We start from the raw sequence: 15,998 nt of genomic DNA, 5'->3' as shown, positions 1-15,998 counted from the left end.
ACATCCATTTTTTTTGTTTTTTTTTTTGTTGTTGTTTTAAAGATTTTATTTATTTATTTGTCAGAGATCACAACTAGGCAGAGAGGCAGGCAGAGAGAGAGGAAGGGAAGCAGGCTCCCCACTGAGCAGAGAGCCCGGTGTGGGGCTCAATCCCAGGACCCTGGGATCATGACCTGAGCCGAAGGCAGAGGCTTTAACCCACTGAGCCACCAAGACGCCCTCCACATCCATTTTTAATTAGTTTATCGGTTTCTGCAGAAGAGCCAGCTGGGTTGGTGATTGGAATTATGTGGAATTGACATCTTCACATTAATAAGTCTACTAATTTGTGAACTGGATATCTCAAGTCTAATTTATTTCAGCAGTATGTTTTAGTTTTGGTGTACCAGCCTTGTACTTTTTTTTTTTCCTCTAAGATTTGTTTATTTGAGGAGGGGTGGGCCAAAGGAGAGGGAGAGAGAAACTTAAGCAGACTCTATCTATGCTGAGTGGGGAGCCTGATATGAAGCTTTATCTCACAACCCTGAGATCATGACCTGAGCCAAAACCAAGAGTCCGATGCTCAACCAACTGTGTCACTAGGTACCCCTCCAGTCCTGTTCTGATTTTGTTCAATTTAATCTCATTTATTTTATGTTCTTTGGTGCTGTTATAAGTGGTATTTTGTAAAATTTTTATTTTCTAGTATATAGAAATATAATCGATTTTTGAATATTGATTTTGCAGCCTGAGAACTTGCTAATAAATTAACTTATTAATGCTAGTAGGTTTTTGGAATATTCCTTCAGTTTTTCTATATATACAATCATTTTGCCTGCAAATAAACAGTTTTACTTCTTCTTTTTTAATCTGTGTGCCTTTTATTTCTTTTTCTTGCTTTATTCCACTAACTAGGACATCCAATCAAATGTTCAATAGCAGTCATGAGAGAAGGCATCCTTGCCTTCCTAGGGGAAGAATATTCATTATTTGACCATTAAGTATGGTGTTAGCTGCAACTTCTCATAGATGTCCTTTTCTATGTTGAGGAAGATCTGTTTCTGGTTTGCTGAGAGCTTTTATCTAAATAGATCACATGTTAAATTTGGTCACATGATTTTTCTATATCTAATGATGTGATTTTTTTTCTCCTTTATTGTGTTAATGTGCTGAATTACAGTGATGGATGTTTTTCTAATTAAAGCAAACTTACAATCCTGAAATGTTTATCCCACCCCTCCTTGGTCATAGTGTATTATTTTATCTTGCTAATACTTTACCTTGCTAATGCTTTCTTAAGGATTTTTGCATCTGTATTTTTGGAAAGAGATCCTTTTGTAATTTTCTTGTAATGCGTTTGTCTGGGTTTGGTATCAGGGCAAAGCTGGCCTCATAAAAATGAATGAGAAGTCTTCCCTTCTCTGCTTTGTGAAAGAGTTTACAAAAAACACTTTGTCTTGATTTGCGTGTACTGTGTACATTAGTAAATGTTTTACAGTGAGGAGGGAAAGATAGCTGTGGGCCTGTGGGACCAATCGATCTGTCAGTCTGAAGACAACTATTTGAACAATTCTTTAAGTTGATGTTTACTTCCAGAGATGGTGAGTTAAATTGGAAACCTACCAGGTCACTCATGCCAGACACAGAGAGCAGAAGCTTTTATTTATTTATTTATTTATTACGATTATTTATTTATTTATTTGAAAAAGAGAGAGAGAGAGAGCATGTGAGAGAGCATAAACGGGGGAGAGGGAGAAGGACTCCCCGCTGACCAGGGAGCCCAATGCAGGACTCAATCCCAGGATCCTATGATCATGACCTGAGCCTAAGGCAGATGCTGAACTGACTGAGTCACCCAAGTGCCCCAGGAGAGCAGAGGCTTTTAGAGCACCCAGTATGTGACAAGTACCACCAGAAAGATAATCTGAGTATTTTCCAAAGCAAACGTGTCTGCCAAAACAAAGCCACATTTCACATACCTATCATGAGATGCTATGAATTAAGTCAAAGGAAAGAGAAATAAAAAATAAAGATCATAGATTGGACTCTTCAGTGAGTGAGATGAAATTGAGATGAACGTACATGAAATATTTAATAACAACTTTTTTAAAAAAAATAGAGAAGCTGTTTTTTAGTTCAGCTGTTCAAGAGAAATGACAGCCAGATCAAAAATTCAAAGGTGTGTTCTCTGAGAAGGGAGAGCAGGGATGGGTCCATACAATCAAGAACGGCTTCCCATAGGAATAGAGATTTAAGCTAGGCCAGTAAAGACTGGCAGGATTTAGATTTAGAGAACCAAAGGTAGATTCAGGGGGGTGAGGCCAATTCTCCGGAGCAGGAAACCAGAAGCACGTGTTGGTGGAGAGTAAATTCAGGTGCAATGCTCTTGGGCCTTCACAGCTCCTAGGAAATTCTTAGGTAAATGCACCTGTAAAGCCATTGCCTGTTCTTGTGTTTCTCCCTCTGAGTAGACTAAGAGCTTCTTGAATGCACGAAACAGGTTTACTCGTCTACGAATCCCCAGCACTTGGTATAGCACCTAGGGTACATTAGGTGCTCCGTTGTCATTGAATAAATGAGTGAATGAAGAGACTTACTGCCTACGTGAAAAATCAACAGTGCTTGTATCTCATGGGGTGGACCTTGGTTTTGGAGCCACATAGAGCCATCAGTGTACTAGCTGGTGGGAGTAACATCTCAGCAGGTAGATCCCTTAGAGGAAAGCTCATGTTTCATTCTGAACTTGTGCTCTTTCTGCTTTACCAGTCATACTCAATTCTGGCTTCGTGCTAGGATCACCTGGGGTATTTAAACACAGTTGCCTGAGCCCCATCTCAGACTGATTAAATTGGAATCTCCAGGAGCTGTGCCCAAGATCTTTCTTTTCTTTTTAAAGCTCTCCAGGTGATTATAAAATCAGCCAGCATTGAGAACCACTATGGTACACTGTTGCTTTGTTTGAGATAACTAAATGGGCTTTTAGATGTGTCAGCTGTAAATGATTAAGCTTGCAGTATAAATGCTTATTAACGCTACATTGTAATTATATTCACCAAGATTTCCTCTCTCTCTCTCTCTCTCTCTCTCTCTCTCTCTCTCTCTCTCTGTTGGGTGTCCTTTAAACAAAAGACCTAAAGTCTTTTACATCTCTATGAACAGAACTAGAAAAACCAAGAACGTTTGCGAACTGAGGAGAAGCAAAGTTGTGAAATTCTCGGGTGGTGTTTCTGTTGTGTGGCAAACATTGCTGCTCACAGATTACTCTGGTTCGAGTGCTGGGTCTCAGGAAGAATTTCAGGGTCACTATTCTTTATTTCATTCTCTGGTGCTTTTTAAAAAGATCTGCACCTGTGTTCATTCTGCGTGGTTTTTTTTTTTTTTTTTAGCAATTTCCACCTTATAAATTCTATCAAGTACACAGTTTTATAAGAAATGTGGTGTAAAAACAAAACTGTTTCTAGTGGGGAACCTTAAAACTGGGTCAAAAGTAAAATAAAGTGTGCACATTAGCATGAATGTGCATTTTTGAGAAAGGCATAATTCTAATCAGATGCTCAGGGGGATCCAGGACCCAAAAATGTTTAATAATCAATGCTTTTAGTCTGAATACCTTCTCTGCCAAAATTCAAGGTCGTGTGTGAGCTGGCTCCTGCCTACCCACCCGATGCCATCTGCTGCCACTCTCCCTTGTTCTCTGTGGACCAACAGTACAGATATGCTTGTAGCATCCAGAATGTGCCATATTCTCTCACTGTTCTGGGTTTTTGTATGGGCTGTTCACCTGGTCTGGAGTGATAGTCCTGTCCTCTGTTTTATATCTTTAGGTGTCACTTACAGAGCTTTTCCTATTAGACTCTGTCTTGGACAATGTTTGCTTCCTCCACTCCCACTGTACCTTCTTGCATTTATTCTATTTTGCTGTAATTGTTGGTTTACAGCTCCGGCTCCCCATCTGGACTATAAGCTCCTTTAGGGGTGTGCCTGTCTTGGCATTCATGCCCAGCATCTCACTTAACCTCTGTTGTCATGTAGAATGCACAAAAGGGATCTAACAGCTGTAGGACAAACATATGGCCCTTTTGTTTTCAGGTGCTCTTGATCAAACTACAGAATGGTTAAAAGAATCTGTAAATGAAGAACTACTTTCTCTTTCTGAGACTGCTTTAACTCCTGGGGCTGAAAACAGCTCTAAGCCAAGCCTGAGTCCAACACTGGTGCTAAATAACAGTTATTTAAAACTGTTACATTGGGATTATCAGAAAAAAGAATTACCAGAGGTGAGTGGGGTTTTTTTTTTCCTTCCCTCAAGTTCTCCAATATTTTAATTCACAAGTTCTATCTGTGCATCAGCTGGTCTGTCTAGTGTTGCGTGTGGTTTAATGACTTTCCTGAAATCAGATAGAAATGGGAGTTTGGATTAACATTGCTTGTTTTATATTTTCATGGTATTGAGCTTCCCTTTCTATTTTTAATAAACATGCTAGACACTCATCACAGATGGAGCACGTCTTCAGGAACTGACAGAAAAGCTGAATCAATTGAAAATTATTGCCTGCCTGTCCCTAATTACCAACAACATGATGGGTGCTCTTACAGAAGGCCTCCCTGAGCTTGCAAACAAGTTAAAAAGGATTTCAGCTGTTCTACTTGAAGGCATGAACAAAGAGTAAGTTCCATTTGTTTTTATCTGCTCATCCTCGTGTTAAGGCTCCGCGTGTGTTTCAGAGATCATGAATTATCCTGGATGTCTGGGTGTGGTATTCAGGACCATACTTTAGAGAAGCTTATCTTACGCCCTCTTTTTCTAGAATTTCTTTTAATATCTCTGAAGGTTTAGATGTCCTTTCATAAGAAGGGAGAGACCTTTTCCATGCCAAGTGCCAGGGTGAGTGTCCTATTTCCACTTAGTATGGGCATGTGTAAGAGCTCTTCTTTGACAGTGCCGGGGAACAAGCAAATAAAACCCAGAATTCCATGCTGAGGGTTTAGAAGGCCCTATCAGGGAGGCTTCCTACTCAGTTGTCCTGACTCCATCATTTTTTTGCAATGAAATGTTTACCAACTTGTAAAGGTCTTGTTTTTTGCTAAATTCATTGCCCAGTATCAGACCCTGGATCTCATTTGGATCATCCTATTGTGAATCCTGTCCAAGTCAGAAAAATTCCTAAACTTAGTCAATGACCAGCTGTTTTCATTGGTCTTACATGGGTCAGCTTCTCCTGCTGGTTCCCCTTTAAGGTGTTTTTAAGGCCTTACATTGTTCATTCCTGTCTTTGAAGGGAGATGCCTCTATCCCTCCATCCTCCTCCCCATTACCAAGAAAGCACATAAGATTACTTGATCAAATCCTAGAATATTAAGAGCCAAAAGGAGCCTGAGTGATTACAACATCCAGAGTTTTCAGAGAGAGAATAGGATTTACCTTGAGCTGCACAGCGAGAAAAAAGGGAACTCAAGGGCTGAGGTCTGGTCCAACTGTGTCAAGGCCCTGCCCTTCCTACTATTTTTGTGCTAGTCATCCAGGCTCATTTACTTCACATTCCAGGACCCAAGACCTATAACGAAAAGAAACCTTCTCTAGGTTTGCAGCTGGTCTTATCTTAGCATTTCCCCACACAGGGTAACTCTTACTTTCCAGAAATTTTTTTATTAAGCCTTTAGAGAACCCCCAGAGTTGTTTTAAGTATTCATATAAAGCATATAGCAAAGTGGTTACTGAGAAGTCCGACAAACCACAGTTTAAGTCCCAGGTGTGCTATTGCCTGGTTAGGTACCCTTGGACAAGTTCCCTAAGCACTCTGAGCCTCATTTTCTCACTTGCAAAAAGGGATAATTGTGCCTACTTACCAATGTGGGAACTTAAGATGATCCATTGTGAAGAACTTAGTACAGGTGTTTGGCACATGGTGCTTGATAAATGTTCATTTTTAATAACTAGTTAGTTGTTAAATCATCTTCTTTATAGATGCTCTGCCTCTCCAATTGCTTTATCATTTTAATTCCTCATGCCTGGCCACCCCTGTTCTCTTGTCCTTTAATTCCCATTTTGCACAAAGTTGTATTAAAGACCATTTCTGGACAGTGAGAGGCTGTTTGCAATCATCGTTCCCCAATAGCGTGGACCCAACACATGCCCTTTCTAATTGCCTCTTTTTTCTTACCTCTTAAATAACCCATTGCCAGTTACTTTTTATGGTTTTCTGGTATTTTTGATTGGTTACTTGAAAGTAACAATAGGAAGGAGCTTATCTTTGATCATGATAGGTCAAGAATTTTAGGTAATTTGTCATTATGGTATTAACCTCTAAGTAGGTTCATTTATTGTGGGTTTTTTTTTTTTAACATTTATTTGTTTATTTTAGGGGAAGACAGAGAGAGAGAGAGAGAGAGAGATCACAAGTGGGAGGAGGGGCAGAATGAGAGGGAAGGGGAGAACCTCAAGCAGACTCCCAGCTCAGTGCAGAGCCCAATACAGGGCTTGATCCCAGGACCTTGGGATATGACCTGAGCCAAAATCAAGAGTTGGCCACTTGGGGTGCCTGGGTGGCTCAGTGGATTAAGGCCTCTGCCTTCAGTTTAGGTCATGATCCCAGGGTCCTAGGATCGGGCCCCGCATCAGGCTGTCTGCAAAGCGGGGAGCCTGCTTCCCCCTTTCTCTCTGCCTGCCTCTCTGCCTACTTGTGATCTCTGTCTGTCAAATAAATAAATAAAATCTTTAAAAAAAAGAAAAAGAGTTGGCCACTTAACTGACTGAGCCACCCAGGCGCCCTCTTCATTTCTTGGTTTTGATTGGTTTTATAGATTCACTGTTTGGGCATGGGTAAAGGAATTGATTCTTCATTCTATAAACATAGATTTAACAACAACAACAACAACAACAAAATCTATGAATGAGTCTGCTCAGACCAAAAGGTTTGTTTTAAGAAGTAAATAGGTATTTTCTTTTCCTTTCTGATGGTCCTGCAGGAAAATGGGGTTGCAGACTTATTTTCAGGGACCACACTTTTCTGACTCTGCTTTTCTAACTAAAGAGTACCTACAGAGTTGAATGGTTTTAAGCATTTAAAAATCTGCTACACATAAGGAGTGGTGCCTGGGAGAAGTTACTATATTCTAAGTTCATGCTAATAGAGGTACTTAGTGTCTGTGTAAATGAAAAGTGACAGACATTTGAACTAAGTTGGTATATTAAAAAATGTTTAATAATTGCTGAATAAAAAAACTATTCCTGCAATTTTGTTTTATGCTTTTTTTAGGACCATTAACTTGAAGGAAGTCCTGAATTCTATTGGTGCTCAGACTTGTGTTGAGATTAACAAGGCCCTGGCGGAGAGAGGTTTATCCATTTTGAATGCTGAGGTCCAAGCTAATCTCATAGGCCAATTTTCAAGCATCGAAAAGGAGGGCAATCCTATCTGGTCCTTAATTGGTGGGTCCTCATGTTTTCATTGGTTTCTGCTTCAATTTCAATTTGCTTTTAACTTGCTGGTTTTGACTAATGTCAAGTGTCAGTTATATTTTTGTCTTAAATAGATTACCTATTCCTTTTGGAGAATAAATATTGAAAATATAAAGAAACAAATTGTACTTTCAAAGGTTTGGGACTCACTGTTTCTTCTGTGTGTATATGTAACTGTGGGGGAATGTTCCAGGGCTTTCTGTCTTACTACCCAGCCAATAGATTTTTATGAAGAAAATACCATAATGCTACCAATATGTTAAAATCCTAGATCTATGCAACAATCCAAACCAGCTGGCAGTGATACCAGTTCTGCTGTGAGCTAGGCTAAGTGAGCTGAAGCTTCTTTCTTGGCCAGGCTTAAAGAGACAGTGAGCAAAGAGGCTATGGAACTGGGGGGCATGATGGTGGGCTTTTTTTTTTTTTTTTTTTTTGTACTTGATCCCTAGGCAAGTGTCTGTCTCCATGTCAAGTTGTGTTGGTGAGTTGGGAAAATGGAGAATGCATCAGTTAGGACTCTTTTCTAATACCTGTGACAGAACTGAACTAGCGTAAGCAAAAAGGAAGTGCATTTTCTCATGAAACCAGCAAGAGCAGGGCAGGGCTGTCTCCTGTACGTCTGAGCCAGAGCACAGACCGTGTCACTGACACTAATCTCCCCACCTCCTCCCTCAGCACTGCCTTCCTTTGAGCTGGCTGTCTTCACAGATAGACTCTCTCCATCGTGGCAAGACAAGCTTCAGCTCCAGGCTGTATCTTTCCATATTGAAGTCAAGTGAAAAACAAGGTGTTGGCTTCACTCTTAGCCCAAATAATGACCCCAGAATAGAGTCTTATCGGCTTCAGTCAGCATGACTGCAGGTCAAGTCACATTCTTGAATCGGTCATGGTGGCCAAAGGGGAAGGAACCAGAGCTTGAGACGTGTGTTCAGTTCCTGGAGTCAGGGTGAGCCCACTTTCCCTGCAACACCTCGTCTGAGAGTAGGGAAGAAAAGGTTTGGCCCAGACCAAATTGGGTGCTTTGGCCAGAAGAAGGGGGAGAAGGTGACGTGGGGCACAAAGCAAGTGTGTACTACAGAGAGTGAGGAATAAAGACCAGAAGGAGGAAAAGAGCATTGAATTGGAACTGTGGACTAATCTGCAAGTTTTCAAAGTACAACGCTAACTTCCCTAAGAGTATAAACACTTGTCATTATTTTTTTTGAGGCTCTCACATAGGTCTCTCACTTGCCTAGGGATCAAGTACAAAAAAAAAAAAAAAAAGCCCACCATCATGCCCCCCAGTTCCTACCCCTGGGGACATGGAATGCTGGAGATCTAGGCCACTAAAAGCTCAAGACTTTAAACCATTCCCAGAAAGGAGTAGTGTTGGTAGCAGCACTGTGGGCTACCAAGAGATGACCCTGTATGACAATGACAAACACAACATAGCTGCAGCCACCCAGGGCTGAGGCCTTCCCTGCATGCCTTCACTGCTGATTCTTGTGTGTCCTCATGGCCTTGGTCTCCAGCAGAACAGCCCATTCCTGGGAGGAGGAGGGGCAGACTGTCTGCAGTCTCTGCCACATACCACTAGCCCCCACTAGTATACTGGCCTCATGAGGATGGAATGCATGTCTCTTGCCTGTTATGTCCCTGTACCAGGCTGGACCCACAGATGACATTTAATAAATACAGTTGACCCTTGAACAAAATGTGTTTGAACTGCACATGTCCCCTTATATGCAGATTTTCCTTGATACAGTACTGTAAGTGTATTTTCTCTTCCTTATCATCATCTTAATAACATTTTCTATTCTCTAGCTTATTTTATTATAAGGATAATGTATATAATACATATACAAAATATGTGTTAATGAACTGTTTATGTTATCAGGAAGGTTTCTGCTCAACAGTAGGCCATTAGTAGGCTTTTGGGGAGTCAAAAGTTCTATGTAAGTTTTTGACTGCACGGGAGGAGTCAGTGCCCCTCCCCTCCAATTATTCAGGAATCAACTGTATTTGTGCAAGGGGTGAGTGTGTCAGAGACTTACACAGGGTGAGTACCTCACATAACCATCTGGCTTCAGATGAGGGACTCTCAATGAGCTAGTCTGACTCCAGAATTCATATTCTTATCTACTCCGGCTGGGCCCCATAGTCAGAACTGGAGCCCTGCTGTTGGTTGGCATGGTGGCCTGAGCATCCAGGTGTCCTCTGTGCCCTTGCTTTAGATAAGGGAAGCACTTGCAATTTCAGAAGGGAGGGAGCTGGGATGCCCCACCCCAGGGTAGCCTCTTAAAATCCGGTAAAGCAGTATTTTTTTTTTAAACCCAGCTATCCCCAGTCCAACCTTCCTGCTATTTTGCAGACTGAAAGCATTTTTAACCTCATTCAAAGTATCGTTGCCTAGAAACTAAAATGACTCATTTGAGCAGCTCTCCTTCGACTCTGGAAGCCAAGGGCACGCCTTTGGCAGGGACTCAGTTTGGCCGCTTCTAAGTGGACAAATGCTTCTGTCATTTTAGTCTTGGCCTAAAAACTGACTTGTCCGCAGAGGAGACAAAAATACTCGTCAGCATAATAACAGTTTTGAAAGAGTTTCTTTCTTTAAACAATCTTTCAGGATGGTGTTTGGACCATATCTGTGATGAAAGCAGACCTGGGCTCCTGAGAGTCAGGCAACCAGTCTAACGGGAAATTCAGTACACAGTTGACTCTTAATTTTCTGCTTGAAGCGGGGTTGGAGTAAATTAAGCACTCAGAGGAGCCTGGGAACATAAGAAGGACCAGTTAGCCTTGGTTTTCCTTTCCTGTTTGTGGTACCCATAGTCTGCCTTCTTTTGTTCTTTTTTTTTTTTTAAAGATTTTATTTATTTATTTGAGAGAGAGAGATTGGGCACAAGCTGGGGAAGGGCGTTGGGGAGAGGGGAAAGAGACTCGCAGCTGAGCAGGGATCCTAACACGGGGCTCAATCCCAGGACCCCAGGATCATGACCTGAGCCGAAGGCAGACACTTAACCAACTGAGCCACTCAGGCACCCCTGCCGCCTTTTGTTCTGGAAGTGCTGTTTATTTATAATGGAGTTACAACTCCCACTGTGTTTTTAGCCTTTTGAAAAGATAACTAGAAAAGGTTTCTTTCAAACCAGCTTTCTTCAAATGCATATGATAACTAGGGAACAGTTATTTCTAGATTACCTGCTGTGTGGATTATTTGCATGCTTGTAGCTATCTCTGTTTTTTTTTTTAAGTAATTTTCAGTTGTCTAAGTGATACATATAGGAATGATTTGTTCTTGTTGACAAATCATGGGTGACATCAAGTGACTGCCCATCCTGTTCCTCCCTGACTCCGTTGTTTTCAGTGGGATGTACTCACTTTTACAGAGCTTTTTCATTCCATTCTCACTTTAATTCAGTCAGCATCTGTGATGTGCCTGCCATGTGCCAGACCAGGGATATAAAGATAAAAAAAAAGACACAGCCCTAACCCTTAGGCAGCTTTCCATCTAAGAAGGGAGAGAGACATACATATGTTATTAAGTAACCAAAGTATGGCATGATTGTCTGGCGGATGTTAGGGAAAGTCACAGAAAGGAAGTAACTTTAGGCTCAGCATTGAAGGATGTTTTGGACTTTGGGCAGAGATTAGATGAGAGGGAAGAGTTGTCTAGTAAGAGAAAACAGTTCTGGCTAAGACAAGACATGTGACATTGGGAACTTAGAATTCTAGGTCAGACCTAGCTGTGTGACTTTTGGGAGAAGAGTTTGGAGACAAGAGTTTCATTAATGTCATCATGGTCCATATCCTATGGACTGTGTTCTCTTTAGTGAATTTTTCTTTGTGAAGTTTCCGTTTCCAAAGCCAAAAGAAGTCCTTGGGGCCGTGTGGCTGGTAGCAGGTCTGGTCTGGTACTATTTGTCCAGTGTTGTTGCCGCCACACTGACTTATGCATTTGTATCCTCTTGCAAAGTTCCTTCACATGCAGATGCGCTGAAGCAGGGAAGTAGGAGAATGGAGAAGATGGCCAGCTGGAGTGCCAGTTGGGGCAGCACCTCCTCAGTGCCTCGAGATTGTTGGCCGCTGGTGGGGTCACTGTATAATTTGTTGTCCAAACCAAGACATTTTTGAGACCATTCTTGTTAATTATGTTAGCCCAAAAGGGGGAAAACCTGGATGTGTGGTCACCCTGGTCATGTGGTAATTTGGGGCCCCCAGGTTTGCATCTCTTCATTTTTCCAGAGGAACCAGAAATTTGGATTTCTATGTGAAATCCCCTGATTTTAAAGAATTTCTTTCTTTCTTTTTTTTTTTTTTTGTTAAAGATTTTTATTTATTTATGACAGAGAGATAGCGAGAGAGGGAACACAAGCACAGGGGAGCTGGAGAGGGAGAAGCAGGCTTCCTGCTGAGCAGGAAGCCCATATGGGGCTCGATCTCAGGACTCGGATCATGACCTGAGCCAAAGGCAGATTCTTAACTGACTGAGCCACTCAGGTGCCCCGATTTTAAGGAATTTCTATTTCCTAAAAAGACAAAAACAAAACCAAACAAAACATTGTATGGAGCCAAACTAGCAGTGCCAGTTTACAGACTTAGCTTTCATGTACATAACTAAATCACAGACAGTAAGTATTACGTTTTTATAAAAGAGCCTCTGACCTACTATAAAAGTGCCTCTGACCTACTATAAAAGTGCTCTACATTTTTTTTTGTCCCTTAGCCATTGCTGTGTAACAAGGCACCTCAAACTCCATAGCTTAAAAAACCCCCACATATAATTAGTGTCGTTCACAAGTCTGTGGGGCACCTGGGTAGTTCATCTGGTCTTGCTGGACTCACACATGCATATGCAGTCAACTGTGGCTTGGGTAGGCAGCTCTGCTGATCTTGCCTGGACTCTCTCAAGTGTTTGCAGTCTTGTTGGCTGTAGGTTGGTCTAAGCTGGCCTTGAATGAACAGCTGGGATTCCCTCGATGTGGTCTCTCCTCCAGCCCAGGCTTGTTCACGTGCAGTGGTGGGTAGAGAGAACAGATGTGAACCATGGCACTTGGAGCCTCTGCATGCAACTAGCCTACCAGCACTTCTGGCACATTCTGTATCAACCAAAACAAGCCATAAGGCCAGCCCCCATTCAAGACATGGGGAAATAGTCTCCAGCCTTTGATGGGAAGAGCTGCAAAGCTACCTCGTAGAGGGTGTGGGTACAGGGAGGGCAAAGAATTGGGAATATTACTGCAGTTCACCTACCATAATTACTATTCTCATTTACTCTTTAAAATACCATTCTTTAATAATGGGACAGCTAAAGATCTTCTTTTTCCCCAGATAAACGAACCCAACTCTACATGAAAAGTCTACTTTGTCTTCCAAGTCCTCAAAAATGCATGCCTCCCGTCCCAGGAGGCCTTGCTGTCATTCAACAGGAGCTAGAAGCGCTGGGCTCGCAATATGCAAACATTGTGAATCTCAACAGACAAGTGTATGGACCATTTTATGCAAATATACTTCGAAAGCTGCTCTTCGGTGAGGAAGCCATGGGAAAGGCGGATGCTTCATCTTCTAACTAAAGAGGAACTGACATTGGATTTGAGGTTGGAAATCCAGCACTTTGGTACCCAGTCTGTTTCCGCCAGTGGCATGACAGATGTGGCACCTTCTCAGTCCTGTTCGTGGTGCAGTGTTGGCCTGAATTTGTGTAATCCAGTAATATTAGCATTGCAGAAAATATGCACTTCGTATAGAACCTATTCATGCATCATTTTCAAGTTCAAAAGACATGTTTTTAATGGACAGAAGGCAATTCGTAATTGATTATATTACCTATATAATACCTATAAATGTTTTCTTCAGCATTCATATATGGCTTATTCATCCAACCTTAAGGAGTTGTTTTTCCTCACTTGTCAATATCAAATCTAATGATCTTTAGTTTTGGTACAACTTCTTAAAGGGTTGGAGGTCATGAGAATAAGGGGATGATGTTCTGAATAAATGACGTGAAGTAAGCATAATTGTTTTGTATTTGTAATTTTTGAAATGTACAATGAAATATTATTAATGTGTAACAGAAACTTACATGGTAAGTCTTCAAATTCCACAAATGTACCAAATCACATTTTATATTACCAATTGTCAGTATTTGTCTAGAACTTAAATTTATTAAAAATATTTTAAAGCTGTGTACAAATTTTAGATAAAACTTCTATTGTTCATTTAGTGAAAGCAGAAAAAAAAATCCCTTGTAAAATGTTATTCTAGAGGTTGGTTTTCTCTGCCTGCAACTTATCCTACTCTCTAAGAGAAACAATTTTTGCACAAATATCTTAGTGAGTGTCCTTTCATTTCTCAGGCCCGTTGGTAAGGTTTCTATAAGATTTTGATATTTTTACATAAGGCAGGAGTGGTTTGAATTGATTTTTTATAATAAGAAGGGAAGTTAACAATAAAATCAAATCTCCAGGAGATCCCCATTCTCAGTGAAGTTCACATCTGAAAAAGAAATAGTTGAACTTTGGATTTTTAAAAACCATATAACTTGAGAGCAAATGCCTCCTGTGCTGATTAAATTTTACCCCACTGTGACCAAGATGCTGTTCTAAATGTCATCATCATTTGACATTCTTGTGCATTAAAGCAAAACTTGGCTAAGTTGGCCCTAGTTGTCATTGGGATTTTAGAGAAATCTGCTTGTCCTGGAATTACATACTTGTTTTGAAAGGTTAAGGGAAGCACTATAATCTCGGCAGACTCCGTCTAGAAAGTACTTTATTCCCATAAAACACATTTTGCTTATTTTGTTCTCGAAGGACTCATTGGATCTTCATAGTCTGGTGGGGAAGAGTGAGTAAGACATAAAAAGAAATCTTCCTTTCTTCCTTACCTCCTTGTCCTCACTATGACTTCCACCATTATGGTGCTACTTAATTATTTGATAAAGTTCAAGGAAATGATTGTGGGAATAAGTTATCTCCAATCTTTACATTTTGGAGGGATCTGCCAAAAGTTGAGGAAATTTTATAAGTTGTTTTTTTTTTTCCTCACAATGACCAATATATAAATCAGCCATTCTATCCATCGGAGCAGCTGTGTATAAGTAGAATTTTCCTGAAGAGCACATCACTCTGGGTCTTACCCATTTGCTACCCTCTCTTCCTGTATTTCCCTTCTGCCCGTGTTGTCCTGTGCTTAGAAACTATAAGGTGCTGAAGATTTTTGTTTTCATTTTTTTCTTAAGTTGAAGTAGTTTTCAACTGTGTTCACTTTGGAGTATGGGTGGCAGGGAGGGTCTGACAAGGAAAGGTAATAGGTAGTGTGACTTCTTGTTGCTTTCTGAGGTAAATTGTAAACTTAACAGGAAGACCAGGTGGTGTACTTTTTTAATCATCAGATTGGAATCCAGCTGGTATTCTCACATACTTGATTATTCTGCAATTGCCAGCAGGAAAACAATGTGCAGACTTTTTTTTTTTTTTTAAGTGCATTTAAAATGAAGGGCATTCTGCTGCTTTATTTTTCCTTTTTTAAGTCTCAAAGTAAATCTCAATGTCTCGAGTCTGGATTTAGGCAACTACATTTATTAGACTTTTAAAAGCATATCCTTTAGCATGTTGTTTTGGGTTTTGTTTTGTGGGTTTTTTTTGTTTTCGTTTTTGTTTTCTGGTTTTACTTAAATGTTTACTTCTACTTTTGAGTTTTTCTTAACGTGGTCTTGTTTTTGTAATGTCAGTTTTATTAAACACCCTACACACATTTTCATTCTTCTGCTAAAACATGTATTGTGTGCACTAGTTAAATTTTAAAACATTAAAAATTATTTCAAGATAGCCAGTGTCTCTTTGTTTTCAAACCACCGTTGGGTAACTTGGGGCTGGGATATGGTATAGTCTTTATTGCAGTTGCTCTAGAATGATTCTTCTGGTGATTGTCAGAGCCTTAAAGAGATCAGGTCGTGGTCACTCACTCAGTCGGTCAGTCAACAAATACCTATTAAGCATATACTGTACACCCAGAGGTATCCTACGTTTTGTGATACACAGTGACTAAACAGACAGACACTGTCCTCAAGATGCTTATAACCTAGTAAGAAGGACAAACCTGCAAACAATCACAACAAAGTGTTGTGATTGAACAAAGCATAAAACAAGTACACATAGTACTAGAGGTAATACCATCCAATTCTATTTCATGGAGATTATTTTGGGGGCTACAATAGGAGGGATAGGCAGGAGTCGCCAAGGGCTAAGAAAGGGGAAGACATGATAGGCCAAGTGCATGGTGAGTACAGTGGTGTGGAGAAATGGCAAGCCAAGGACCAGCACCTAGTAGAAAAGTAAAAGTGAGGGGAAGTGAAGTGAGAGAGGTCAAAAGGTTCTGGAATGTTATGCTGAAATTTGTGGGTCTTGTCCTGAAATAGATAAAGAATCTGAATCTTTTGAAACAGGAGAGGGTTATGTTTTGGAAATTATGTTTTGGCAAGATTACCCCAGCAAAGAACACTTGCTGTTGGTGCTGGAGTATTCCTCTGTGTGGAGTGTGTACACATACATGCACTCACATGGTATATGGAAGTATATGA

At 40.7% G+C, this 15,998-nt stretch overlaps 1 protein-coding gene across 2 annotated transcripts in view; it reads left to right on the top strand.

Annotated features, from left to right (window-relative positions):
• The window catches only part of TCP11L2 (t-complex 11 like 2), a 40,754-nt gene extending 25,508 nt beyond the window's left edge, over window positions 1-15,246 (top strand). For both annotated transcript variants that reach the window (XM_080811016.1, XM_080811017.1), the window contains exons 7-10: window positions 4,069-4,256; window positions 4,464-4,645; window positions 7,236-7,408; window positions 12,749-15,246. In XM_080811016.1, the coding sequence (XP_080667142.1) occupies window positions 4,069-4,256; window positions 4,464-4,645; window positions 7,236-7,408; window positions 12,749-12,990 (785 nt within the window). In that variant the 3' untranslated portion in view covers window positions 12,991-15,246. The remainder of the gene's footprint in view (window positions 1-4,068; window positions 4,257-4,463; window positions 4,646-7,235; window positions 7,409-12,748) is intronic.
• The last annotated feature ends 752 nt before the right edge of the window (window positions 15,247-15,998 follow it).

The sequence above is a fragment of the Martes martes genome, assembly GCF_963455335.1.
Source record: "Martes martes genome assembly, chromosome: 8".
NCBI classification, from domain to species: domain Eukaryota; kingdom Metazoa; phylum Chordata; class Mammalia; order Carnivora; family Mustelidae; genus Martes; species Martes martes.
This window is presented reverse-complemented; position numbering and strand designations above follow the sequence as displayed.